Source organism: Diospyros lotus, chromosome 4, assembly GCF_014633365.1.
Source record: "Diospyros lotus cultivar Yz01 chromosome 4, ASM1463336v1, whole genome shotgun sequence".
Taxonomy (NCBI): Eukaryota; Viridiplantae; Streptophyta; class Magnoliopsida; order Ericales; family Ebenaceae; genus Diospyros; species Diospyros lotus.
The window spans coordinates 23,658,368-23,685,936 of record NC_068341.1 but is presented as its reverse complement, the minus strand read 5'-3'; the positions used below and the strand labels follow the sequence as shown (position 1 = coordinate 23,685,936).

Below are 27,569 nucleotides of genomic sequence, written 5' to 3'. Positions count from 1 at the left end.
GATAAGTACACCAAAATGTGTAAACTCGCATTGAGGAAATGTAATCCTAATTGCAAAGGAAAACGTTATGCCCTTTTATTACCAAGCCAAGTCAACTCGCATAGGTTTCATGCAATTTCTCTTCGTGTATCAAAAAGGTGCCCAAAATGCAGAGAAATTGTTTAGAACTTAAAACTGGAAAAGGGCGTTTTCCAACAGCTCTTCCCACCAGTGATGATAACAAAACAGTTTCCAGAACCGAAATCGAATGCACCACAAGCTCATGAGATAAGACTTAGTCAAATGGGGATCCCAATCAAGAATCGACCAATTGTCACAAAGCACAAAACCAATCTCTCTTCCAACCTATAACTTACAAAAACCTCACCTCGTATCGCACATAACCCACGCCTAATGAAAAATTACAATTACGAAGAGGGTGGTAAATTTTATTTGAGTTATTAGAGGAAAATATTTATTAGCATCAACCAATACTTTTCGAGTCGAGAAAGAAGACTGGGCAATGCATTATCTCTTGGGTATATTCGCCTTCAAGGCTTCCAGGAGAACTTCCCAGCCTCGTTGTATGTTTTTTCCAATTGCTCAACCTTGTTTATTCTGAAACCCCTGATCCTCACTTCCTCGGGCACTGAAGTGTCTTTGTAATCAACGTTCTCGAGGAGCCAGCCTTTATTTTGCACTGAACCTCCGATTTTCACCTGTTTAACAACAAAAGCACCGTCTATAACACTTTTCATTTGACTACTCTTTGGTTTGTATTTATTCTTTGTCATGGCATACCTCTGCGTCATCAGCCGAGTTTATAACAAAAGCCCCATCAAGGGAGAGATCCTCAAGAAAGATGTTACGGCCATTAATGATCAAGGTGGATCTCTGGGAAATGTAACAGCTCTCGCTCGCTTTGCTTTTAACATCTGCGTAAGTAAGTGCCCATTGTGGCTTCCAGGTGACACGGGGCCACACTTCCACCTCTTGTCCGTTGAACACCTGAAGGACTGGATCGGATACCTTAACTCCAGCCTGTAACAGACACCAAAGTAGCAAAGGCATATTTTAGACTTTCCTGAAGCAGAACCAATCCATACTTCAAACAGTTACATGCAAATAGAAACAACTGCACATGAAAATCACACCTACGCATTAAAGTTCAGGAGTAAATTACACTTTTGCCAATCATAAAGCAACTGTGTATCCCAACAGTGTGGCTTACATTATTCTGAATAACCCTTTGGTGCACCCAAAAGAGAGGGGATAAGAAAGTAAAGAAAGCAAGAGTGCTACTTTGGTAATTCAAGAGTGTAGTCTTGTCGAGAAAATTCTAGAAGCAGAAAAAAAATAACTGCACTTTGGCTCTGAATCCAAGAAACCCAATAGTCTACTAAGGGTAAACCGCAATGCGGGAGCGGAATGTTGGACATATTAACATGTATATCTAACAAACTTGTTCCAGTGAAGGAATTTCAAGAGGGGGATCTTGTACCTGCGCACACAAGGCAAGAAAGGTTTCCTAGGTGTATTATTTCTCACAAACTCAAGTTACAAGTAGTCAGGTCATGTAAGGTGGTTATGAAAGTCAGCTCTTACGCCTACCTGATAGAGCTACCATCGATTTACAAATCAGCCCAACCTTTAATGTTTCTGACTGTGCTTTTGAGAAATTTGATGTCAAGCGACTACAATTGCAGATTAACTGAAGTGCTTAGGCAGAGTGCAGCAAGATGTTACTCAAGATGCGGTAGATGTCAAGGCAGTGAAGTCAAGGGGGAGAAGTCAATATAGAAGATTTCTGGTGAAATGGCTAGAAGAAGATGAAATGAAAATTTTTCCTAGGAGCTAAAACCAGGGTTTGCCGCCTTATGGGAGCTAAAAGAAGATGAAATGAAAATTCAGGAAATATAATTTAGGTGTTTCCATTTTTTCCTGAAGGAATTCATTCTTTTCTTATACTCAAAAGTCTTTTTGAAAGTGAAAATAAGTAAATAATTTTCTGGTTTTGGTGTTTAAAATTTTGAAAATGAAAGCCCAACCAAACAGGCCTTAAGAATGGTGTTCTCGAAATGTTCATTGTTACTGTTTTCGAAACCTCAAAAATGAAAGAAAAAAAACTAAAATTAGAGAACCTTGAAAAAGGAAATAAGTAGGGCTGTAACTTTCCTCTGGTGCCCCAGATTCTTGAAGAAAAGAAGATGGACTACAGTGAACACACTGTAACTTAGGATCTTCATCAATTAAGGCAATATTTGATAACAACTACAAATACATGAGTAAAGTACCTTTTTGAGCATGAGGCTATTTGCCCGATATATGGCCATTTCGCCTGAAGTAGCACTGTGATATGGATTTCCCTTTGGTACCTTCAGTTAAAACATATTATAGCAAATGAATATCAGCAGAGAAACATCAAACTGCAGGACTAAAGAATGGAACAGAAATGCTTACAGTCAGAAAGCCCCTAAGGCCAAAGGTCAAGAACAGTTAAAAATAACAGAAATTGAAAAAATAGGCACAGCAGAAAATTGCTATGTTTAATACTTGTTGAATTTTGGAGACTTAAGCCAAGAAATATTTTCTTGCCTTGTGAATCTGTGCCAGATTATGAAGTTCTCATATTCTGATTTCAAATTTCAAATTTCTGTAGACAATAGATTTACTGAAAAAGAAATTCTCCCTACTTGTGATACCTTCAAGGAATAAAAAAAGAAATGGAATTCAAAAAAAAAAAAAAAAAAAATTCAGAAGCTTCAATTTGCCTTGAAAAGCTAATATGATTTAGCCCATCCATTCTAAATCTATTTAACTTTTGGGTATGGCCAACATTGATGTCACTACTGTTCTTTCTTCAGAAAATATACAGTGGAATCTGTCCATTCTAAATCTAACTTTACTATCTGTGAACATTCTCTACACTATTTCTCCACACTTTAAACAACTATACCAATTCAATCCAGATATATGTTGAACACAAAAGAGAGAAGACTGTGTACTGAAAGCCAGGTTCAAATAGGCCTCAACAGGGCAGACAATAAGTAATATTGTTAAGATAATAAGCCAAACCGTCATCAGCAGGTATGAACCTAGAATATTTCCACAGAAATAAGGTGATTTTGAGAAATTGAGTGGGGTAGGTTGGGGGAACCTTGTTATCTGGTTTGAAACAGGCAAACTTCAAACTTAACTACAAAAATAACACGAACAAGCCTTAATCCCACCAGGTGGAGTCAGCTACATGGATTCTATCTGGAAAATCATCTAGCAAAACTTAAGCTTTACTTTTCAACTAAATCTCATTAACAACTAGACTTCCAACCCATAAAAACACACAGGAATTCTTGATTGAGACAAGCCACTGGTGTGGTTACTTTCATCTTTTCGTAAGCAAACAACAATAGCATATCAAGCCTTAATCCCACTGTGGGGCCGGCTTCATGTTGTTAGATCCAATGAATTTTTATGTTGAATGACACTGCCTAATGCAACCCTCAGCCTTTCACTGGTTTTGGTACCGGCTGATAAGTTCTCATCTTTTGAAAAGCAAGACTTGGTAAATTAGCACACATTTAATTATGCATCTGGAATAGCCTCTTTGTTCCAAAAAAGAATGTGGTAAGCTAATATATGTACTTGTCATATTAAAGTGGAGATTTGGAAAGTGAACTACAAAATGACAGCCGTAGTTGGAGTAGTGCAAACAAACCAAAATGGCTAAATCCCATTATCTTTTTATTTGTCAGAACCTCAGGGAAGGGCTCCTGGTTCCACGACCAGGACACCTTATAAATAGTTGGGTGGTGCAAAAGCTAATCAAACTCAAACTTAAACTAGTAATTAAGACTATGAAGAGTACAAGGAAGAAAAAACGGGTAAGGAAACTACAAGAAACAGGAACTTAACTTTGTCCCAAATGTATTTGTCAAAACCTGAAGGAACTACTTAAACTTTGATGCTGTCTTTTGCAGACGTGAAATGGGAGGGGGAATTAGAAACCCAGAAAGGTCAAGTTCTCATGGCAAAGACATGTTTTCGAAAAATAGGATCTCCTCTGGCAGCAGAAGTTTTTAGTGCTACAGCAGCCAGAGAATGGGCTTCGAAGTAGAAGTGGGGGAAAATAATCCTAAAAAGTGACTCTCTTGAAACTGTTGAAGCTTGCTGGAATAGTCAAGAAGATTTACACTGGACAGTTCAAGCCATCTTGCAGGATCTGATGGAGTTCATAAAGGGAAAGGGAGACAGGAATTGGGTTAGTGTGGCTAGGAAAGAGAATGTAGCAGTACACGAATTGGCAAATTGAACACTGAGTACTAAAATTGGAAGATGTTTAATCCCTGATACTTACATTTTCTGCCAAAGTGTTAAGAGATTTGAAGGCTGAATGCGTTAAGAGGCTGTAGTAGCATGAAAGGGAACCTCTGTTTTCCTACATCTTTGAGCATAGTTTGGATGGTTTTGGTCCTTTTGGATCTATCTTGCTTGCTGAAATTTTATTTGAATTAATTGCAATTAGGAAAAAAAAAATAAAAACTGTACCAATTTGTTAAAAACGATAAGAAAAAAGAATTGTACACCAGTCTTTGAAATAAACTGTATGAATCTAACCTAATCCTCAAATTTGCACAACCTTAGTACGTAGTGGAACCTTTACATTTGGGCCAATACTTCTCCCATGGCATATGGTGAAGAACCATAGACATTATCTACCCCCAACTCCCTGAGGGCACAAAGACACCAAGGCACAGTATCTGGAGCCACTTAAGCAATTTATCATAAATCATTTTCCCATTAAAAATAATAACACATATGTGTATTACAGTTAGATAATCATAATTATTCAATTGTATTTCTATTACAATTATACTTGTACTTACCAATAAATAAATAAACAACTTAGCAACACACTAATAAATTAATGGACAACTAAGTACCTTGGCAGCATCCTCAGGGTTGTTTTTCACAGGTGCATAAGCAAGCCAAATATCCATTACCTAAAAATTAACGTCATTAAATCAATAAAACTGGTTAACAAATATGTTAGGAAGAGTCAAATTTGAAATGCAATAGGCATCTTTGCCCACCGTAAATCCAACCCTAGCTGTTGGGGGCAATGTTTGAGGATAGTCTTGCATCATACACTCCAGTCGAGTAGAGGACTTAAATGATGTTTTGGTAGCATCTTTGTATCTGTGAGAAAAGGGACACAAAGTAGAATTATGAAAAAGGAAAAAATCTACCATTCTCCTTTGACCAATTACAATGAAAGATGATTTGGCATCACTAATATATATATATATATATATATATTATAAATATAAGGCAAAAGCATCATAAAAAACAATGAGTGGCTGAATATTTCATATATCTTGATTTGCCCATAACCGGTGCTTGGAGCCATAGGCATAATAATTTGTTAAAAAACAGAAACAGTATCATTCAGCACAACTTCAAGTTCTATACCATAATAGACCAAGAGCTAATGCATGCACTGGAAGAAGAAAAATGGGTTCTTGTGATGTCAAGCACTTCAAAGGAATCAAAAGACAATCCAAATCATGGTAAATGAAAGGACAATGTGGGTGGTAATACTCCCAAACAGTTACAGCTCTCCCCAGAACTTCAAGCAAGATCCCAAAACAGTGAAAAGGCATTTATTGTCCTTGCAGTTATAACATTTGATGTAGACAATTTTCCAAATTGAAAACATATTTAGACCGGCTGGTATTCACTTCCACAGTAACTTTTTTTTTTTTGTTTTTTCCTTCTTCATATCTTGTACTGGAAGCACATAATAATGCTAAAGAAAGATTTAATTCCCTTTCATTCACTATCTTAAACATTGTTTTCCAATTTTGTACTGCTAGCAATATGACCTGCTCCCAAGACCACTTGCCTTCCTGATACCGTGCTTACCACTCTCCATCATAATCTCCAGCACCACTTTAAAAGAGAGTGGCAAAATTGCACTAAAGCCATTTCAAGTATATCAAGATTTGATAATGGTTTTCGAGTCATCAGACCAATGCACAAGGGTCCTATTGCTTAAAATCTACAAGAGGATCAACCCTGTACAACTCTAATCTGTGCACATGACTCATTTTCCTGTTAAAAACCCATAATGTTTAAACCAAAATACACACTTCGCCAAGGCTGGCCCTCTACGTTTATGAAACCACTGGGCAGAAGCATTGAAGCCTAAAGCACAAACATGTAAGAGCCGAGAGAGAATGTTCAGCTGAACATATATACATGCATTATAAACTTACATAGAGATAATCTATAAATTTAAAAAGTCACATCCCTAGTTGTCTTAGTATTTTTGTGGATAGTTAAATTAATGAGCCTCAAATTCATTGCCTTTTGTTTGGGGAAGGCTCCGTAGGTTGTTAGGAGATCACCCAAGAGACATCTTGGTATGCAAGACTCAAACTCAATGTTCTGAAAATCCTTAAAGTAAATGTAATAAAAGAATAAAGAAGAGTGTACCAACAATACGTTCACAAGAATAGAGAAAAAACACCCTATAGCAGTTAATACAAGCATTTTATATATGAAAATAAAGTCCTCCAACATAATATTACTCCAACAGTCAGGTAAGCTAGAATTGAATTGTTTATCCTTCTAGGAATCCAAATTAAATCATAAACAAATAATAAGAAGTGAAAATAAAACACAGAGTTAGGTTCAAGATTAAGAGCTACCAGTTTTTTTTTTTTCAGAAAAAGTATATGCTAATATTTTTCAATAGGACTACACTCCCACCATAATTCATGTGATAACAGCCATGGCCTTTTTGCAGAGATCCTAACAACTGACCTAGTCAACACGGAACCCAATTTTTCATTCTGTTACCTAGATGTTTTTCAGAAAACCTGACAAACATTAATTCTGCAATGTTAACTGTTATGTGAATAAAATAATCTATGTATTTCTCTAAGTGTACAATACAAGAGTATTTATATACATACAAATATTTAGAGTTAATTACACTAATACCCCTTACTTATCTTATTCAACACTTCCCCTCAAGCTGGAGCATATATATTGAGCATGCCCAGTTTGGTACAAATATAATTCACACAAGAACCTCTAAGTGACTTGGTGAGTAAATCGGCTAATTGACCCACATATGTTGTAACTATATCCCCAGAGAGCACATTTTCTCTAACAAAATGGCAATCAATTTCAATATGCTTGGTTCTCTCGTGAAACACAGGATTAGAAGCAATATGCATTACAGCTTGGTTGTCACAAACCAATTGCATAGACTTAACTTGTGTAACTCTTAACTCATCAATTAATTGTTTCAACCACACTAGCTCACATGTTGTTACGATCGTTGCCTTAGATTCAGCTTTTGCACTGGATCTGGCAATAACAGTTTGCTTCTTACTTTTCCAAGAGACTAAGTTTTCATCCACAAATACACAATAGGTGATCCTGCCCAATCAGGAAACCATATATACAACTTTACAGATTTAGGAAACTATTTTAAAACTATGATTACATTCCAAATCTTTGGAGAGAATCCAATATATTATTGGAAAGGCTGCTTGCAATCTTCCTCTCCAAATCATGCTCGTGATTCATTCAACAGTATCACCATAATCAAGACCAAAAATCTGAGTGTAGCCTTTGGCAACAAGCCGAGCCTTAAGACGATCAATTCGGCCGTCAGGGCCAACTTTAACAGCGTAAACCCAACAACAACCAACAGTAGACTTACCCTTGGGAAAAGATACCAAGTCCTAAGTCTCGGTGGAATATAAGGCAGACATTTCTTCAACCATAGCAGCCTACCACCCTGGAAGGGAAAGAGCTTCGGGAACAGATTTAGGAAGAGAAACAGAAGATAAAGACGAAACAAAAACAGAATATCCAGGGGATAAAGAATCATAGCTAACAAAATGTGAAATGGGATGGAAAGTGATGCAATGATGAGTACCTTTACGAAGAGCAATAGGTAAGTCAAGATCAGAAGCTGGAGGCAACAAACTAGAGGAGGAAGAACTAATCGGTATAGAGGATGAGTCAGGAGATGGCTCCCTCGGACTAGAGACGACAGACGGTGATGGTTGGGCCACAGGTTGTGGACGCCCTTGATAGACCTAAAGATCAGGGTGATCAAAATGAGAGGTAAAGGGCGGTGGAGATGGAGATGATGAAAGGTCAAGAAAAGGAGCAGGCAAAGGTAAGCCAGCAGACGCGGACTCAGAGACCTCAGACGAAGAGGGAAAATAAGGAGATGACTCAAAGAAGGTAACATCCACTGAAACAAAATATCGAGTTAATAAAGGAGAGTAGCAACGATACCCCTTTTGAAGGCGAGAATAACCCAGAAAGACACATTTGATGGAACGAGCGGATAGCTTATCGCGACCTGGGGCAAGATGGTGAACAAAGCAAGTACTCCCAAAGATACGAGGGGGAAGAGAATATAAGTCAACCCGAGGAAAAAGAACAGAATGAGGAATCTGGTCATTAAGGACAGAAGATGGCATTCGGTTAATTAAGTAACATGCAATTAAGACAGCATCGCCCCAATATTGAATCGGAACATGCATATGAAGAAGGAGCGTGCGGGCTGTCTCAATTAAATGACGATTCTTGCATTCAACCACCCCATTTTGTTGTGGGGTTCCAGAACACGAAGTTTGGTGAAGAATCCCATTGGATGCCATATAAGATTTAAATGGGAGAGACAAATATTCAAGAGCATTATCACTACAAAGAACACGGATAGGCAAATTAAATTGAGTTTTAATTTCAGCACAAAATATAGTGAATATTGAAAATAATTATGAACACATTTTCATTAAATATAGCCATATAACGCAAGAGAAATCATCAATAAATGTTACAAAATACCAAAAATCGTCTTTTGAACTGACACGACTGGGACCCCATACATCTTAATGGACTACTAAAAAAGGAGAACTAACACATTTATTGACTGTACTTGGGAAAGAACTATGACTATGTTTCCCAAGTTGACAACACTCACACTCTAAGGAAGAAATACGAGAGAGATTGGGAACCATCTTCTTGAGATTGGGAAAAGATGGGTGCCCCAGCTAACAATGGACCTATAGTGGGGAAGTAGTCGTTGTGCATGCCACTGAGGAAGCAAGGGAAGATAGATAGCATAGTAGAGGCCATGAGACTCAAGCCCCTTTACCAATCGTCCGTCTGGTCCTCCGATCCTGCACAAGAACAGAATCAGACAAAAAAGTTATAGAGCAATTAAGATTACGAGTGAGTTGACTGACAAAGAGCAAATTGAAGGAACATTGTGGTAAGTGGAAAATAGATGACAAGGGTAAAGAAGGAAGCGGTGATGTTATGTCAATACCCGTGACTAAGGCTTGAGAGCCATCAGCCAATGTAACAGGACGTAGAGACTGCAAAGTTTGAAAATGAGATAAGAGAGAACGATTACCAGGCATGTGATTAGTGGCACCAGAGTTGAAGATCCATAGGCCAAGAGAAGATGAAGACTTAGTAAAGCAGGCAGTAGGGTTACCAGTGTCAACAAGGGAAGTGACAGGTGAAGTAGCTTGTTGTGCTGCCTGGAACTGAAGGAACAGAGCATACTCCCCCTCGGAGATAGTCACTGGTGAGGAATCACTAGGTGTGATAGATGCTTGACCCTCTAAAATACCAACAACCATGGTAGCAGTACTGGCTATCTGAGGTGGACAACCATGTAGACGATAACAAGTCTCTCTAGTGTGACCAAGACGATTACAATAGGAGCACTAGGGCCGAGGACGACCACCGCCCCGATAACCACGACGACGACCACGATCAATCGAGGTAGTAACAAGGGCGGAGTGATCTCCAGGTACGAACACGCCACGATCAACAATAACAGAAGAGGCTCTAAATAGCCCGACAAATACCTTTGTCAAAGGTGGGAGAGAAGCACTGCCAAGAATATGTGTCTTAACAAATTCGAGCTCCAGTCGAATTCCATAAAGACAGATGACAATAAACATGTGATCACACTGTTGTTGTTGCTTCTTCATATATGTATCAAATGGCATCAACTCGTTAAAATCGATAATAGAAGCTTGGAGCTTACCCAAATACGTGGTCATATCCAAATCAGCCTATCGTAAATTGAACAAAGCACCAATCACATCATAAATACAAGTGATGTCACTCATATACAGCTCACGAGCCCGAATCCATAGGGCACTACACTCCCGAAGAGGTCGAAATATCGGCATCAAGGTCGGCTCAATAGTCTGCCACAGTAAACTCAATAATTGTGCATCCACTTTCCGCCAAAGAGGTTGATCTCCCTCAAGAACAGTTGAAATAGTCTTTGATAAATGATCCTCAAAACCATGTCCAAGAAACCAAATTTCAACTGCAGATGACCAAGCGGAATAATTCTGTCCACTCAACTTCTCCATGGTAATAACTGATGTGCCCGAAAAATGGGGAATGGTTATAGGTGTGGACATGGTGGAGCAGCTTGTGGGTGAAGATTGTGCTGGAGATGAAGACATGATGCGAAAAGAACAACAAATTTGGAGCAAGTCAAGTCGCACAATTGAAGAGAAGGAAAAACAAATCTGGAACAACAGTGGCTGGATCTAAGCAGGAGCAACCTAATCTGAAGACCATCGGTCAGATCTTGGGTCGGCCGGGAAGAGGATGGTCGGATTTGGATCGGCGAGGCGACAACGACTAAAGATTAGAGAAACCACCGCGAGAGCTAGGGGCGGCTGGCTGGAAGAAGAAGAGGCCGCACGATCTGGGCCGTGTGCGGCGGATCTGGGCGCGAGCTGGGCAACGACGGATCTAGGCAACGACCATGCAATCTAGGCGACAACAGATCTGGGCAGCGCGATCTGGGTGCGCGAGATCTAGCCACGCGATCTGAGAAGCAGCAGTGCGATTGGCGACAGCAGCGACATCGGTCAGCTGCAGCTGCGGTTGGGTCTAGGGTTGGGCTAAGGTCTGTGGCTCTAATACCATGTTATGTGAATAAAATAATCTATCTATTTCTCTAAGTGTACAATACAAGAGTATATATATACATACAAGTATTTAGAGTTAATTACACTAATACCCTTTACTTATCTTATTCAACATTAACATATCATGACACGCTAAATAAAACAGAGTATGTATCACCAAGTCTCAATCTCACTAGGTACAGTTGGCTAATTGGATACTAGCTTGCTAATCATTGTGCCTAGAATCCATCAATAGTATATTAGATGATATATTCATCTTATTTTAGTTTATCTTTTTAGATGTTTGAGTTATAGTTGGTTCAGTTTTATCTTGCTATCTCTTACGAGGTTTTATTTTTTTCCTGAGAAGATTATAGTTATGATACAATTTGGATAAGATTCATAATCATGTAATAGTTAGGATTAGATAGGAACACTATGTGTTTAGAAGATTCACACATTTGATTATTGAGTACAAGTTGTATTGTTTTCCTCCCCCCCCCCCCCATCTCTTGAGCGCTCACGCAGCTTACTTCTTTCTTACGCTGCTTCTTTCCCTAATTCCTTCTAATTCTTCACTACTCTTTTGGTTGTTCTGCATCTTAGCTTCCTAAAGGAACTTACTATAAGCTCTTGTCTAGAAAAATCGGACCACGCAGGATTTTGAAAAAGATTAGCTCCAAAGCTTATACGGTAGAGCTTCCAGATGATCCTCAAATCAATCCTATTTTTAATGTTGCTAACTTGTATGATTTCCATGGATTTAACGGAGAGAATGACAAAGCTACCATAAAAGGAATGGCCGAATGGGTTAATCAATTGCCGAAGAAGAGAAGTTATTGAAGAAGTGCTTGACAAGAAAGAGGCTCGTTCTTGATGAGGCAATATTTATCATTGATTTCTTGTAAAGTGTTTTGACAAACCTCCAACATAAAGCACTCGGATATCTGAAGAAGAATTGCAGAAAATTGATCCTAGCATTTATGATCCAAATTTTCTCCTCAGAACTGAGTTCCTTTCAAGCCAGGGAGATTTATGCAGGAGCAGTTTTTTTTTTTTTTTTTTGTGATTAGTATTTGTATTTTATTTTTATTTGTTTAATTCTGCTTATTATTTAAGTTATTAGGTTTTAAATACTTCATTATTTATTAGCTTTAATAAGTAGTCATGTGACTAGCATGTGACTTTTAAAATAGATAGATTCCTAAATTTAGATGGATTCCTTTGTGATCAAGGATTAAGGATTAGGATCTATTATAGCTGTACCCTAGTATAAATAGTCTTTTAAGAGACTTTGTAGGCAGCTGTTTTATTCTATTTCAACTTTGAGGATTTCTTAAACCCTAATTTTAAGATCTCCATTCCAAAATTGATCTTACACTGTTTTTGGCCAATTTTTGCACTTGTATTTGCTGATCCTGCCTCCCATACGGCATCAAGGTATTTTCCATCAAGAAGTGCAAAATGACTAGCATATCCTCTAGCAAATTTACATCTAGACTCACAGAAAATGAAAATTGAGGGGAAAGTCGCTTTCAAAGTTTTGAGCATTGATAAAGAATGTCTTTCTATTTTACAAGTTACATTATAAACAAGGCACAAAGGGCATGGCATCCATTTGCACAAAAGGACTGAAAGAGGCTCAGAACTAAAACAGAACCAGAAACCTATACGACACTACTACTCCAAAAATATAAATATGAATAAAAATTTGCAACAATAGGGAATACACAATCAAGAACCAACTACACAAAATTGACAAGAACTTGCTTTTCAATTGGAGCATTCTGTAGAGTCCATCAAAGAACATGAAGCAGTAAAAGTGAAGCTTTTTCCTTCCTACAAACCCATTGAAGTACCCCTCCAAGCTAGAACAAGCTGCTTTATTGCAAACACTCAAATAGTGTGAGAAAGGTTAAGAATAAGAGACCAAAGATATATGGCCACCACGCGATGGACAAGTACATGGTCAACCTCTCAGCAGCAATAAAGAAGCACAACACAATGTTTTCAGGAGTTTCAACTCTCAGGGATTGAATGCTGAAAAGGTTAATCTCTAGCACTAAAGCTTGTCACCTAACAGATAGGCCTTAAATAGTGTATTATATCTGTTATTGACCAAATAAGTTATGATGTCTCTATTGCAGTAAGTCAACAAGTTATGGACTTATGAGCTACCTTAACATAACTAAAAAGGGAACACATTTTAATCCCGCATCAGAAACATTGTTACTGTTTCTCTTCTAGGCAGGTAAAGAATACAGAAGATAAAGTTGCAGAGCCAAAATAGAGGCAATAAAAAGAAAGGAACTTAAATAGTTAAATTCAATAAGAATTTGGTTAATATCATGGCAACAAAAAATTCAGATAGATTTAAATGAAGGGTAGCAAAAAAATATAAAAGAAATTACTTGGGGTTCACAAACTCCTTTATAGCACCGCCAGTTTTCTGAAGCTCCTCAATGTAGGGCCCAAGTTCAAGAATCAACTGCAAGGCAAGTGTGACTGTAAATGTCAAGGCCAAGCATAGACTATAGTAATGGGCTGACAAGAATCATTAGAAATCATCTATTAATCTACAAATGCATCCACATGCATAATATATTTGAGGTCATTAAAATACAAGAGTCATAAAGACCCACATGCTTTCGGAAAGTATTTACAGTAGCACTTTAATGCATGTAGAAACATACTTGGTTTATGTTTCCAGGAAAAGGAGAATAGCCTGTCTCACAGTTGACATCACCATCAGGGTGTCCAGTTGATCTGAGCAAAGGATCTAGCTGATTGTATTCCACATTAATCACCATTGTCCTACCTGAAGCCAAGTATTTTTTACTAATTAGTAAGTTTAGTATTGATTATAAACTTGTTTAAACATGATGCATAGAAGTGAATATGGCAATCCATGATTACAGTTCTGGATCTTTTGTTTTTTTATCAGACAGTTCTGGGTTCAAGAAATAGAAAAAATCAATAAATAACTAAATAAAATAACCAACGGCATAAACAATCTAAAAGAGTTGTTCTTATGTAAGCATGCATGCACATGCATGAGATAAAGTAAATGGAAAGATTAAAAAAAATTGCCAAATCGGTATTCATATGGAAGCTGATGCAAACACAATGTCAGACCAATAACACAGGCCTTCAGAGTAAATTCCATTTCACCATACAGACCCTAAAAATCTAAGTTGTGCAAGACATAAGAAGTGCTTGAAAGAGAACCTCATGCATGTATAAAATCTAAATCTTGTACTACAAATATTGAGAGAAAAGGCATCTACAAACCTTAAGAAAATGAATTCTCTCTCTTGATCAGGTTGCCTCATGGGGATATTTGATCCAACTTTTTTGTTTTATAAGAAGATAGTTATTGTAAGAAAAGGCTGGATTATAAATTCCCCATGAGGCACAATACCTTTTCTTTGTTTTCATTCTTTGTACAGAAGTAGAAAAAATGTTGTCATGTGTTCAATAATGACTGTTGCCTTACCACTAATTCCAAATAACTTGTTAGAAAAGGGACCAAACAATGTATATCAAGCTTTCCTACACTCAGCCTCACATGAAAACATATGAATAGACTAAACAAAGGTACAGCAAGACACAGAACAAGAATGCACACCAAAAACAGGAAACAAACACATATGGCAACACTTCAATCCAAGACAACCCAAACTAGAGCTTTCATACCATGTAAGTTACCCAGATCCTAAAGCTTGTGATACTACAAGAGAAAAAAAAAAAGGCCCCAAAGTTTACATCAAGCTTTCCAACAATGGTAATAACAAACATTCTCTGGAAGCACTACAATGAATCAATTGGAGAGGCAGGCTGCACAAGTTTAGACCCATAGCTCTTAAATCAAAACCGTGGTGAAAGGAAACCGAACATGAAGTATAAAAAATACATTTTAAATCAACAAAAACATTTTAATAACCATAAGAACGTTTCCAAAAAGAATGCATACTAGTTATGGCAAATGGCTTGCCTTTAAAACATTTAAGGAGATCCAAATAGACAGACAGATTCTACACTATGATCATCAACCTACATTAACCTCCTTCACCTCCTCTGGGATTTTCAGTTACCATAAATTCTTAAAGGAAGTTTGCAAGTTACTAATATGGAGAGAAAAAGATGGCAAATTTAACTCTTTCAGGAATTATTTTCCACTGCTTTCCTTTTCACTAGAAAACTTCATAGTTATTGTAGTTTTTGACAGAAAATCAACATCCATACATTCAAAATTGACAAAATCATATGTATGGTACAGATGTAACCGCTCAATAGGACTTGGTTGTGTCTCAGAAAACTGCCGAACAAGGCCGTGGGAAAAGAAATATCCTAGGAATAAAATTATAACAAATTGTACACTAAAATAGAATATTCAAAACTAAATAATTACACATTTTCTACACTCCCTCTCAAGCTGGGTAGTAAATGTTAAGTAAACCCAACTTGAATCTTATATTCTCAAACTTGATCTTCGGCAGAGCCTTGGTTAAAATGTCTACAATATAAAGAGCAATAGATATGTAGGAAATATTGATAGTTCCATCTTCAACTTTTTGTTTTATAAAGTGTCTATCTATCTCCACATGTTTAGTTCAATCATGATGAACTAGATTTTTAGCTATGTTTATAGCAGCTTGATTATCACACAATATGTTAGTTTTGATTACCTGATACAATTTTAAGTTCAAGAAACGATTGCTTTAACCACATTCTTTCGTATATTCCATAAGCCATTGCTTGAAATTCAACTTTTGCACTACTTCGAGCCACAACTATTTGCTTCTTGTTGTGCCAAGTTACCAAGTTTCCCCATGCATAAGTACAATATCCAGAAGTTGATCTATGATCAGTAATAGAACCAGCCCAATCTACATCAGTGAATACCTCAATATTACTCTTGTAACATCCCGCATCGAGCGATAGGAATGACTAGAACAACTTACCCTAATGGGCCTACACGAACTTCCCAGGGGGTCACCCATCCTTAAGTTTTCCCATCTCAAGCACGCTTAAACCGGGAGTTCTTTGTCTACATTCAAACTAAAAGGTATCCAGCTGGTATTGTTTCCTTCCTTACTTATCCTCGATATATACTACCATTCTCTGGGCTCTTAGGGTATTACACATCTTCTTTCTCTTCTTAAAGTACAGACCTCCTCCAAGAGTTTTCTTTAAGTATCTCAAAATGTGACACAATCAGTTCATATGCTCTTTAGTGGACTTGTTCATAAATGACTGGCTACACTTACTGGAAAACATATATCATGCCTTGTATGTGATAGATAGATAAGTCTAGCAACTAGTCTCTAGTATCTTCCTTTATCAACAAGAGCATTTTTTCTCTCCTCTATCTTTAGTTACAATCTCCATTGGAGTATCTGAAGGTTTGCATTCAAGTATTCTAGTTTCCTTAAGTAGGTCAAGAACATACTTATGTTGAGAAACTACAATACCTGTCTTGGATCTTGCAAATTCCATCCCAAGAAAATATTTATGATTTCCCAAGTCTCCGACTTCAAATTCATTTGCAAGAAACCTCTTGAGTTTGCTAATCTCCTCGTCATGATCTACTGTTAGGATTATATCATCCACATACACAATAATAATACATATTCTTCCCCTAGGAGAACTGTTTATAAACAAAGTATGATCAGACTGACATTGTGAAGAACCAAACTTCTTTACTACTTTAGTAAATCTATCAAACCAAACTCTAGGAGACTGTTTGAAACCATAAAGAGATTTCTTCAACTTACAGACTTTCTTTGAATTTGTTTGATTCTCAAAACCTACAGGTATCTCCATGTACACCTCCTCTTCTAAATCTCCATTGAGAAAAACATTCTTAATATCTAATTGATGTAATTTCCAATCATGATTCACTGTAAGAGATAAAAGTACTCAAATTGTATTTAATTTAGCAACATGAGCAAACGTCTCTTGATAGTCAATACCATAAGCCTACGTGAAACCTTTAGCAACTAATCGGGCTTTGAACCTTTCAACACTTCCATCTTCTTTGTGCTTAATGGTAAAAATCCATTTGCATCCAACTGGATTCTTTCCAAGAGGCAAATTGACTACATCCCAAGTTTCATTCTTTTCAAGTGCTCTAATTTCTTCATTTATAGCTTGCTTCCATTCAGGTATCTAGAAAGCTTCTTGTATATTATTAGGAACTTGAATATCTGTGAGTTTAGTAATAAAAACACGATATTCTAGGGACAACCTCTTGTAAGATAGGAAATTGCAGATGGGGATACTTTGTGCAGGACCTTACACCTTTTCTTTGGACAATTGGTAAATCAAGATCATCTAAATTCACCTCTTTAGAATTAGAAATAGTGTTACCTTTTTGTGTCTCTTTTGGAATTGAATTTGGTTCAGCTTCATGGTTAGTAGTGAGTTGCACTTGTTCTTCTACATGTCCTTGATCTTTCTTCCTTCTAGAATAGACAATTAACTCTTTGTTGTTAACACTTGAAGGAGTACTCAAAGGCTGTAACTGCTATAATGAAACACTCAAATGCTATAAATTTGACGGATTTTCAGTAACATGAGACTTTGGACTAGGAGTAGGTTGTAAATTTGACCGATTTTCAATGACATAAGACTTTGAACTAGGAGTAGAAGGAAGGACAGTAGTGGGAGATGATTCAAAATCCCAAAACCAAAATTCTTCTAAATTCTCACTCTTCCCCTGAATGTTGGTTTTGGAATAATAAGACTCTTTTTCTCAGAACTTAACATCCATAAAATGATGGAATTTCTTTATGAGAGGGGAATAACACTTATATCCCTTCTGATTTGGAGTATAACCGAGGAAGATACATTTAATGGCTCTAAAATCAAATTTATCTCGATTTTGATGAGGAATATGGACAAAAGAATTACAACCAGTCACTTTAAAAGGTATAGGTGAGATGAGACAACTAGTAGGATATGCCTTGAGAAAGACTTGACATAGAGTCTAAAATTTGAGAACTCGAGAAGGCATTCGATTAATAAGATATGTAGTAATAAGAACAGCATCCCCCAAAAAAATTTTAAGCACATGAGAGGAAATCATAAGAGCTCGAGTAAACATCTAACAAATGTCTATTTTTCCTTTCAGTAATTCCATTTTGTTAAGGGATACTAGGATAAGAACTTTGATGGACTGTACCTTCTTGAACTAGATATGCCCCAAGAATAGAATTAAAATAATCTTTAGCATTGAGTTTGAACCATAATGTGGAAGTTTTTGAATAGTTAGCCTACCTCGGATTTTTCTTTCATGAGAAATACCTATGAGACACGAGAGTGGTCAGCTATGAACATAACAAACCATCTTACCCCGATTACACTTTTAATTTTAGAAGGTCCCCAAACATCATATCGAATTAATGAAAAATGATGAGATTCCTGGTAGGTTTGATGTGGATAAGAATTACGAACATGCTTAGATAATTGACAGACTTCACATGTACCATCAACTGAATTTTTATTAAATAAGGATGGAAAGAGTTCTATGAGATACAAAAGACTAGGATGACCCAAATGATAGTGCCATAACATTATTTCACTATCATTACTAGACCTAAGAGTTGAAAATGAACATTTCCCATCAATTGTCTTCTGAGTCTGTCTTCTAGAGGACTCGGTCACTTTGAACATATAGAGTCCCAAATGCAACTCAACACTACCAATCATCTATTTGAATTCAAATCCTAAAAAGCACAATGATTTGGGAAAAATTTAGTAACACAATTCTTTTCCCGAGCAAGATGACTAATAGATAGTAGATTACAATCCAACTTTCGAACCAATAAAACTGATTCAAGTGTAAAGTTCTTGGAAAGGATAACATAACTTGTACCAGACACTCTTGATACGAAACCATCAGCAATACGCATAGTGTAATTTTTAAAACAGAAGGTTGGAAATCTTGGATTAGAGTATATTACCAATCATATGATCAAAAGCTCCAAAATCAACTATCCAAATACCATTGTTGTCCACCTTTTTAGCCTTAAGTGCAGTTAGAAAATTACCTTTTCGGACTATTGTAGTTGTTGTTGAATGGGCAGTGGTTGGAGTGATTGATGTTTGTTGAGCTTATGAAATTAACTATTGAAGAATTTCCAGTTATTCTTTGCAGAATTGACCATTTGGAACTACAATAGAATTCTCCTCTATTGTGGTGTGATGTCCAGGACTTTCTTTCTTAGTTCTTGGTTTCCAATAAGTGGGTTTTCCATGGATATTCCAGCAAGTATCTCGGGTGTGTCCTGCCTTTTTGTAATGATCGCACCAGGGTCTACTTTCTTGGTGCGGTGAGCATCCATTCCCCGAGAAAGCATGGCAGAAACTTCAGTAGTTAGTGGTTGATTTGTAGTGCCCATCATCACCTTTTTTTCTACTTTCTTCACATCGCACTTCTAAGGCAACTTCACGCAAATTTGGTAGAGGTTTGATGGCCAATATCTACCCCCCGACTTCATCTAAATTCTTGTTGAGACCCAATAGAATTTATAAATTTGCCTCTTCTCAACAATCTTCTTGTACTTTCCAATATCGGTTTGACATTCCCATGTTGTTGTCTCATACATATCAAGTTGTTACCAATATCTTATCAGTCGACTAAAATATTGGGTGACGATGAGATCCCCTTAAGAGAAATCATGGAGAATTCCTTCAATTTTGAAGGCTTCTGCTGCATCTTCCATGTCGAAGTATGTCTCCTTGGCAGTTGTCCAGATTTCTTGTGCCATCTCGTAGAGAATAAAATTTTCACCAACCTTATTTGTCATGGAGTTGATAAGCCATGACATGACCATATTGTTCTCTGTTTTCCACACCTTGTACATTAGACCATCAGTCTTCAATTTAAGGCCAACACTAGTGAGATAATCATCCTTTCCTCAGAATAAGTCCATTGCAGATAATTGTGGCCATTCAATTTATGTCCAATAATAAGAAGAGCAAACGAATTGGATCCTCTTGTTGGGCTAGAAACTGAGGGAATTTGAGAGGAAGAAGAAACTTCAATAGTGGATGCCACTGCAGATGAAAACACAAGAGAAACAGGACCCAAATGTTTGGTGGAATAGAAAGGGAATCAGGTACAGAATTGAGAAGAACAAATCGAAGTTATCAAATGCAAATTTGGAATGAACAAATCGGTGTTAGGATTGCTCTGATACCAAGTAGTTTTTGACATAAAACCAACATCCATACATTTGAAATTGACAAAGTCATATGTATGGTACAAATATAACCACTCCATAGGAGTCGGTTATGTTTTAGAAACTGCTAAACAAGGCAGTGGGAAAAGAAATGTCCTAAGGATAAAATTATAACAAATTGTACACTAAAATAGAATTTTCAAAACTGAATAATTACAAATTTTCTATAGTTATTTTAGTAGCTCGTGTTCCAGGTGCAAAAGAATTGGCGTACTAGCATATTAGTAAAAATATCCCTCTTAAATATAGACCTCATTGCTCATAGAAACTTAACAGCAGCAGTGCACAAAAGAGAAGGATTATTATGGATGATATTACCATCACTGTGAGTAAGCTTGGCAATTCCTCCAATAGCTTCCTTAGCTTTGCGAGGCACAGCAAGAGAATTAACATGGTATTGTTTGGAAGCACTCACACCAAGTGATGCTGGAATTGCCTAAACAAGTGGAAAAGAAAAGGAGATAAATGCATTCACTTCACAGGGAAACCAAGGGAATGGACGGAATAAAGCAAATACATATATATATATATATAATGATAAGAAATAAAAATAATAACAATAACAAAATGAACCTTGAAGAGAAGTCCATTTGTATCTTGGAAAAACAGAACCCATCTCAAGCCAGCATCCCTCCTGATAAATCATGGATACAGTGAAAATGATGAAATGCACAAACGAAAAAAAGTTGAAATTATGGAACTCGACAACTATGACCTTAATGACTAATGTCCAATAAATAAATTTTAGTCTCTAAGCTTTAGAATTCAAACACAAACAAGGAGAGAGACTCAAGCCATTTGTCTATATCATAACTGTATATTCCTCAGGTATGTGTTTGGAAGTAGGATTTTTCAATGGAAAGAAAAATTGAAAGTAAGGAACTTTGTTTCAGTAATTTCAAAATTTATATAGAAAACATTTATTTTCCTTTCTTGTCACAAATCATAGTTCTAAAACACACACACACTGAGAGAGAGAGAGGGACAACCCATTTGTCTATATCATAACTGTATATTTCTAAGGTGTGTGTTTGGAAGTAGGATTTTTTAATAGAAAGAAAAATTGAAAGTAAGGAGCTTTGTTTCAGCAATTTTAAATGTATATAGAAAACCTTTATTTTCCTTTCTTGTCACAAATCGTAGTTCCAAACAAAACATAACAATGAGGAACTTTGTTTTCTAGCTAAAAAACTTCATAGCCATGCATGGGAGATCATCCTCATGTAAAGAGGATTGCACAACAATAGAGCTTTTAAATCTTGAGTGGCTAGTTATGATAGCAGAATTCATGTAAAAATAAAAAAAAAGGTATGTAGAAGAAGATCAAAATTCAGAAGTATGGACAAAGTAGCTTACCATGTCTTCAAAAGGCCACTGGAATAAAGCAGTGAATGAACATCACCATGACCATGAGGTTTTGTCTACAGAACAGAGAAGTGATAGGAGAAAAATCATCATGAAGAGTATCAAGAACACATGATATTGCTGAGAAGTGTGCATGATTATTCAAATTCAATATCTGGCAAAAAAATTACACAAATTAGATGGATATATAAGATAACCTGAATTCTGTATTTATTATGTGGGTCCACAGCAAGTCTCGCATCATTATCATCTACACAAGCAACTTTTTCCTGAAATTTAAAGGCAACATGCCTTATGGTTCATTAGACAACAATTGTAAACTTTGTCAAGCAAATTTTACTCATGTTCAGCGGTATACCTGCTTTAGAAGTGTAACTTGTGAAGGACTCATTCCAAAGTAAGCATTTGATTCCAAAAGCTTAAGAGTACGTGCATGAGTGTCATCAGATGTCATTATAACAAAAGGAATCTGTCTTTGACATGCCCCTACAAACACAAAGCAACAGTGTTGGTTGAAAAAGACACAGAGCCCTTTGGTTTTTAACCTACACACTGCCTTCAGTGACAATCACAAAGAGGGACTGTAAAAATCGCCCTCCAATAGGATAAACAGCAAAATACAATAACCTCCCCTAATGGTAGCATGCCCCATCTACCACAAAATACAGCATTGTTCGACGCGAGTACTTTCTGCAATAATATATGTATATAATCTCATTGGCCAACAACCACATGAGGCACTAAGATCCGATAAAAAGAAAAATAGTGCAGCACACCTAGGGAACCTCAAAATGCTTTTTTACTCAACTCCCAGAAAAGCATCTGGAATATTCCTCAGTTTGTACCAGCAAAGAAAACCCGCAACTGCCTTCACTTTCTTACCAATAGTGTGAGCCAAAAAAAGTATAATACCAAGACTCAGGTGGTTTAATGGCTTTCACAGACGGTATTAAGAAACTCTCTGGAAAATGTAAAATTTCTGCATCTGCTAGGTTGCTCGATAGTATTCTCCAATGTAATCTGTTACTGTTTTGCCTAAAGTAAAAGCTGGATTTATTGAAGAAACAAGGAAAGAATTAAAGATGATGCGGCAGCAGTTAGTTAATAGGAATTAAGTGTATCTAATTGCTTTAGTAAGGGTAGTTTTGACTTTTGTAAAGTTAGTTATCTCCCTTAGATATTTCCGCCTCCCTTAGTCTATATATAGAAGGGTGTGGAGGCCGGTTTATAGATCAATCATTTTTCATATCTTTTATTCCTTGGGTTCGGGTACAGTGAGAGGCGTGAGAGAGAGCTGTGTGTTTCAAGTTCTTGTTAGCTTCGGTTGAGTATTGTATCCGAGAGTAAAGGAAGAGGGATAAAGGGGAATTCTTGTACTGGTTTCAGACTTGTTTCTAGTGGATTGTTTGCTTCTTGGATTGCTGGATGTAGTGCCATGTAAATGGCATGAACCAGGGTAATTTGTGTGTGCTGCAATCTGGTTTGATTTCTCCTTCTTACATTCTGTTTTACATTTCTATTTTCAGTATTCAATGTTGGTTTGAATTCAGTGAGATTCTTGAGTGATTCTTGAGAGATCATAGTCTCGGTTTTAACATAATCAAACATAAAATTTGGAAAGGGAAGGAAAAGCAAAAGAAAGCTTCCAAAAATATTATGTTCAATCCAGCTCTTGTTTATGATTCTTGTCTTAACACCAAATCAGACGCGCAAAATATGTTCCATAAATGTCCATTGTTATGGTCCATATATTTCACCAGGTTACAATATTCTGTTCGTCTCAGTTGAACTGTTGCCTGATTGAAATCATGTCACTTCTTAGCCAAAAAAATCATGTTTTCACTTGCATCCTCAGTCCTCACAAATGATCAAACAACCTGGTATTGACATAAATTTCTTCACAATCATATTAATACATGTCTATGGAAAGCATTTCCTAATTTTTTATTGCCTGCCCCAATATGTATCTTCGTGGAGATGTTTCCAGACTGCTCAAACGCATATATATTCAAAGATCAAGGAGATGTCTCCATGGCTCTTTCAAACGTAAAGAACTAAGACAGAGACTTTATTTTCATAGCCCACAGAAATTCAACCCACTGTCGCATTGTGGAATGCTTCAACGAAATGATTTTGATTACAAAAATAGGGCCCCAAAAAGATATTGAACCCATGAAAAACCACGTATGATCAGATATGATCTCACAAGAACAGACAACTTGGATATATACCACATGGTAATAGGCCATCAGTTAAAAACAAACCTTCCACAAGTCTACAGCTAGCTTCTTGCAATGCTAAAATCGATTCAATGTAATGCTGTAGGAAACATGTGCCAGTGGAAGACTCTCGAGGAAGAGCCACCTGCAGGAGTAAGCAAAAAGAATTAAATCTACAAGTAAGAAGCTGTCTCTTTCTGTATCAGGTACATGGATGCATCTTCCTCCATATGACAAATGGATGTGTGTATCAATCATAAAGATAATATCAGACAGAAATATACTTTAAAAACATAATAACATATAGAAATATTAAATCAATCTAAGAGCAGGAATTAATGAAAGGAATTGTAGCAATTTGCAACAAGCTTGATTGTCTTCCAGCAAAGAACCAAATCCCAAGAATGTACTGACTTTATTTACCTTAATTCCATTATATCCAAGACGTTCGCCAAGTCCCCCAGCAACAAGAACAAATGCAGCATTTTGCATTTCCTTGACACCAATCTCCTCAAAATGAATAAAGTTGTCATCACCAAAAGTCAGAGACTCTCCTGATGGGACCTGAAAAAGTAAAGTCGCCGTTGTGCTTAAGTCCATACACAGTTAGGCATACATTTTTTAGAAAATTGAGGACATTATGCATGGAAGTATGCATAAAATTTGATATCAACCCCCAAAAAGAAAATAAGCAAGCATCCACTGTTGGACAAATAAGAAATTAGGCTAGGAAAAGTATAAGTAACAATAAAAGAATCAAGTTTTTATTTCTATCTAAAGAATTTGTTCACAGATTAATATATGAGCAAGCACTATCGTGCCATCTGTAAAAAAATTTTGCATCAGGGGATTCATCAGCAAAAGAAAAGACTGCCTTCGTTATAATCATGTTCATTTGTTAATGGAATTCAGAGAGACACATTCTATAAGAATACAGTCGTTCCCCATGCATGTGTACAGACTGGAGTGCTTAATTTGAGAAAAAATTCAAAATGACAAGACCAATGCACCAAAGACCTCATGCTAAAGTTAACATTAGCCTAATAAAATATAAAAAGAAAAAAGAAAGATTATGTGCAAGGTTCAAAAATTACTAAGACTATGGATATATTGGCTTACAGAAGGTGTAAATCCATCAAACGGATTCTTCCCAGATTTAGAATCTGCTAAGAGTTCTCTAGCAGTTCTGATGTAGGAAGCCAAGCCCCCAGGATAGCTTGCATTAAGTCGGGCCACCTGAAAGAAATAGCAGTGAGTCATTAAGTTCACCAGATCGGCGATATTTTAATTAAAATACTGAAACATTTTTCTTGACATGAATATAATAATACAATAAGGAACACAACTCAAATTCTTCAGATAGCTGAGAAGAAAACCTCAAGCAAAAACTCAGACGGCAGTAAAAGCATAGTCAATTGTGGTTAGTAAATGCATAGTCAATTATGGTCAACATGTGTACTCTGTAATTATTTAAGGTTGTGTCCTTGCAAATAATTTATGCAGTCAAACTTGAGTACAGTTTATCCACAGACCACAGCCAGCCTGTTCCAATTTCAGTCAACAATAAAACCAACCACTTGTCTTTTCCCAAACTATCACAGCAAATTCAACCTGATAAACAAAGAAAACCCCAGAAATAACGACATTACCTGTTGAAAAAAGGCCCGCTTCTCATCGTCATCAACGCCGGGCTCAGGCCAGCGCTCGAACAGATGGCTCTGCCCCATCTGCAACAACATCTTCGCCAGCTGAACCTGCACGGAGAATCACTCAAAACCCCAATCAAACACCATTCCAATTACATAAACCTATTTTTCCCAATACAGAAACGGCATTGGTGCGAACCTGATCAGGAGAGAGAAGAGAGAGATTTTTCCAGAGATTCGGAGCAGAGGCAGCCCAGTCGCCGCTGATGTCGAGGGCCGAGAGACCCTCCGCCGTCGATCCCACAGTCGAAGCCATTGAGGTTGAGTGAATGGTAAGGATATGCAAACCTCGCAGACGAAATAATTCGATGAATGGAGTCTTTTCAGCTTCAATCGAGTGGCAGAACTTCTTTAGCTCTCTTGGTTGGTTTGAACTTTAGGGCCTAAAGCGGAATCCTCTTTCATTCGAAGCGAAGATCGGAGATTGGGATTCGATTCGTTCACTGGAAAACAAGAAGAGCTCGTGCAAGCAGGTTGTTCGCGTTTGCGTAGAACATCAACAAGCGGGCTTATCTGGCAGTATATATGATAGGAATCATATAGATATATATATATATAAGAGAATAAATTATTGAACATTTTTTAAATTTTAAAAATAAAAATAACCACCTTTATCCACCCTTATCTTTTAAAAAATAAAATTTAATGAGTTATTACTTATCCCTTGGCTATGGTCTCTTGTCTCTTTGTTTCACTCTTCTTTTTATTTTTTTTTCTTTCGAGACTATTATTTTTGTGATATCAATATTTTAAATTATTAAGAGAGATAAATTATAAGTTAAATTTTTTACCTTTGCACAATGCATGGGAGGAAGAATCGAATTCGCAATCCACCAAATTGATATTAATATATTATTCATCCAATTACTCGATTTATATTTTAAATTATTATATATTTGCTCTAAACTAAAGAGCTTATATACGAGGTTGGATTGGTTTAGTCGAGCGAGAGAAACAGGTGAAGTAAACGTTGTTCACTCTCAAGAGGCCGAGTCCCTTGGTCAAGCAAACTGTGTACAGAAATAATAATGAATTTGGTAGTAAAAGTCAATTGAAGTCAAAGGGGGTAGTGGATATATAATTCAAATAACACATGAGCTATGTTAGGATTTTTACGAAAAGCTGGTCAACATGTTTAATTTTGAAAATGGTCAATCCAAGTAGACACCGTTGGCTTCTGTTGGTAGAATCAAAATACCAAAAAATAAGGCATTAGTCTGTGTTTCATCAAGAATGGATAATTAATTGGTTATGGATAATTTAGGTGTAATTATTTAGGGAACTAAAAAACATCTTATCTTTTTCAATTAGTAATTGAAATGAATGATCAATATTAATAATAAAGCCTATATATTGATCACGTGACGCTATCTACACCACCTCATCAACATAGGATACCTATACAATGGCATAGTGGTCAATGAATGAGATACATCATTTATTATGCTTCTATTGTATTATTATTGTGTCATTCTTAAGTATAATGATTGACTTGAATGTTAGATGACCTATCGGGAGATGAGACCCTACCCTTTTTTTTCCTTGCTAGACATGCTAAGGCTCGAGAATTGTTAAGTTATCTCAAACGAAAGAAGTACACAAGGAGTGGACAAGCAAATAACAAATTAAGTGGTGATCAACCCTTCAACCTCATCACTTTCGCGCCCACCATAGGGCCAACTTCAACTTTAGTTCAAACTTGCTCTACCTCAATGGTGATGCACTTATCTACCGAGCAATTATCCAACTCCTTATATAATATGCCTTCATAGGAAAACGCCACTATTGAGCTCGAGCATCAAAATCCTATTCATAAAAAGGCTCAAATCCCCAATGTGGTTAATTAATCATCTCATAAACAACAAGGGAATCAACTTCCCCTAGATTGAGTAGCTCAACTCGAAAACCAAGTGCAACATCTTACGGAGTTGTTAACAACCTTCCTTAAGCAATAGGGGGTAGAGGCAAATTAAGCCATTTTAGCATCATGATCATCATCCCGAGAAATAGCCCCCACCCTTCACAAGAAATGGGGCCATCGAATAGGGAACTAGACTTAAGGCATCATGATTA

General features: G+C 36.8%; 1 protein-coding gene across 1 annotated transcript; it reads right to left on the bottom strand.

The window, feature by feature from the left end:
- Positions 1-51: 51 nt before the first annotated feature.
- LOC127800286 (UDP-sugar pyrophosphorylase) lies at positions 52-26,005 on the bottom strand. Its single transcript, XM_052334813.1, has 17 exons — positions 25,636-26,005; positions 25,440-25,544; positions 24,910-25,026; positions 24,214-24,354; positions 23,836-23,935; positions 21,930-22,057; positions 21,769-21,840; positions 21,563-21,627; positions 20,780-20,840; positions 20,525-20,642; positions 13,652-13,776; positions 13,370-13,446; positions 5,070-5,175; positions 4,920-4,979; positions 2,274-2,354; positions 781-1,020; positions 52-698 (listed from the first exon to the last, which is right to left on the bottom strand). The coding sequence occupies exons 1-17, from the start codon at positions 25,750-25,752 to the stop codon at positions 531-533; spliced, it is 1,881 nt and encodes a 626-aa protein (XP_052190773.1). The 5' UTR covers positions 25,753-26,005; the 3' UTR covers positions 52-530.
- Positions 26,006-27,569: the final 1,564 nt, after the last annotated feature.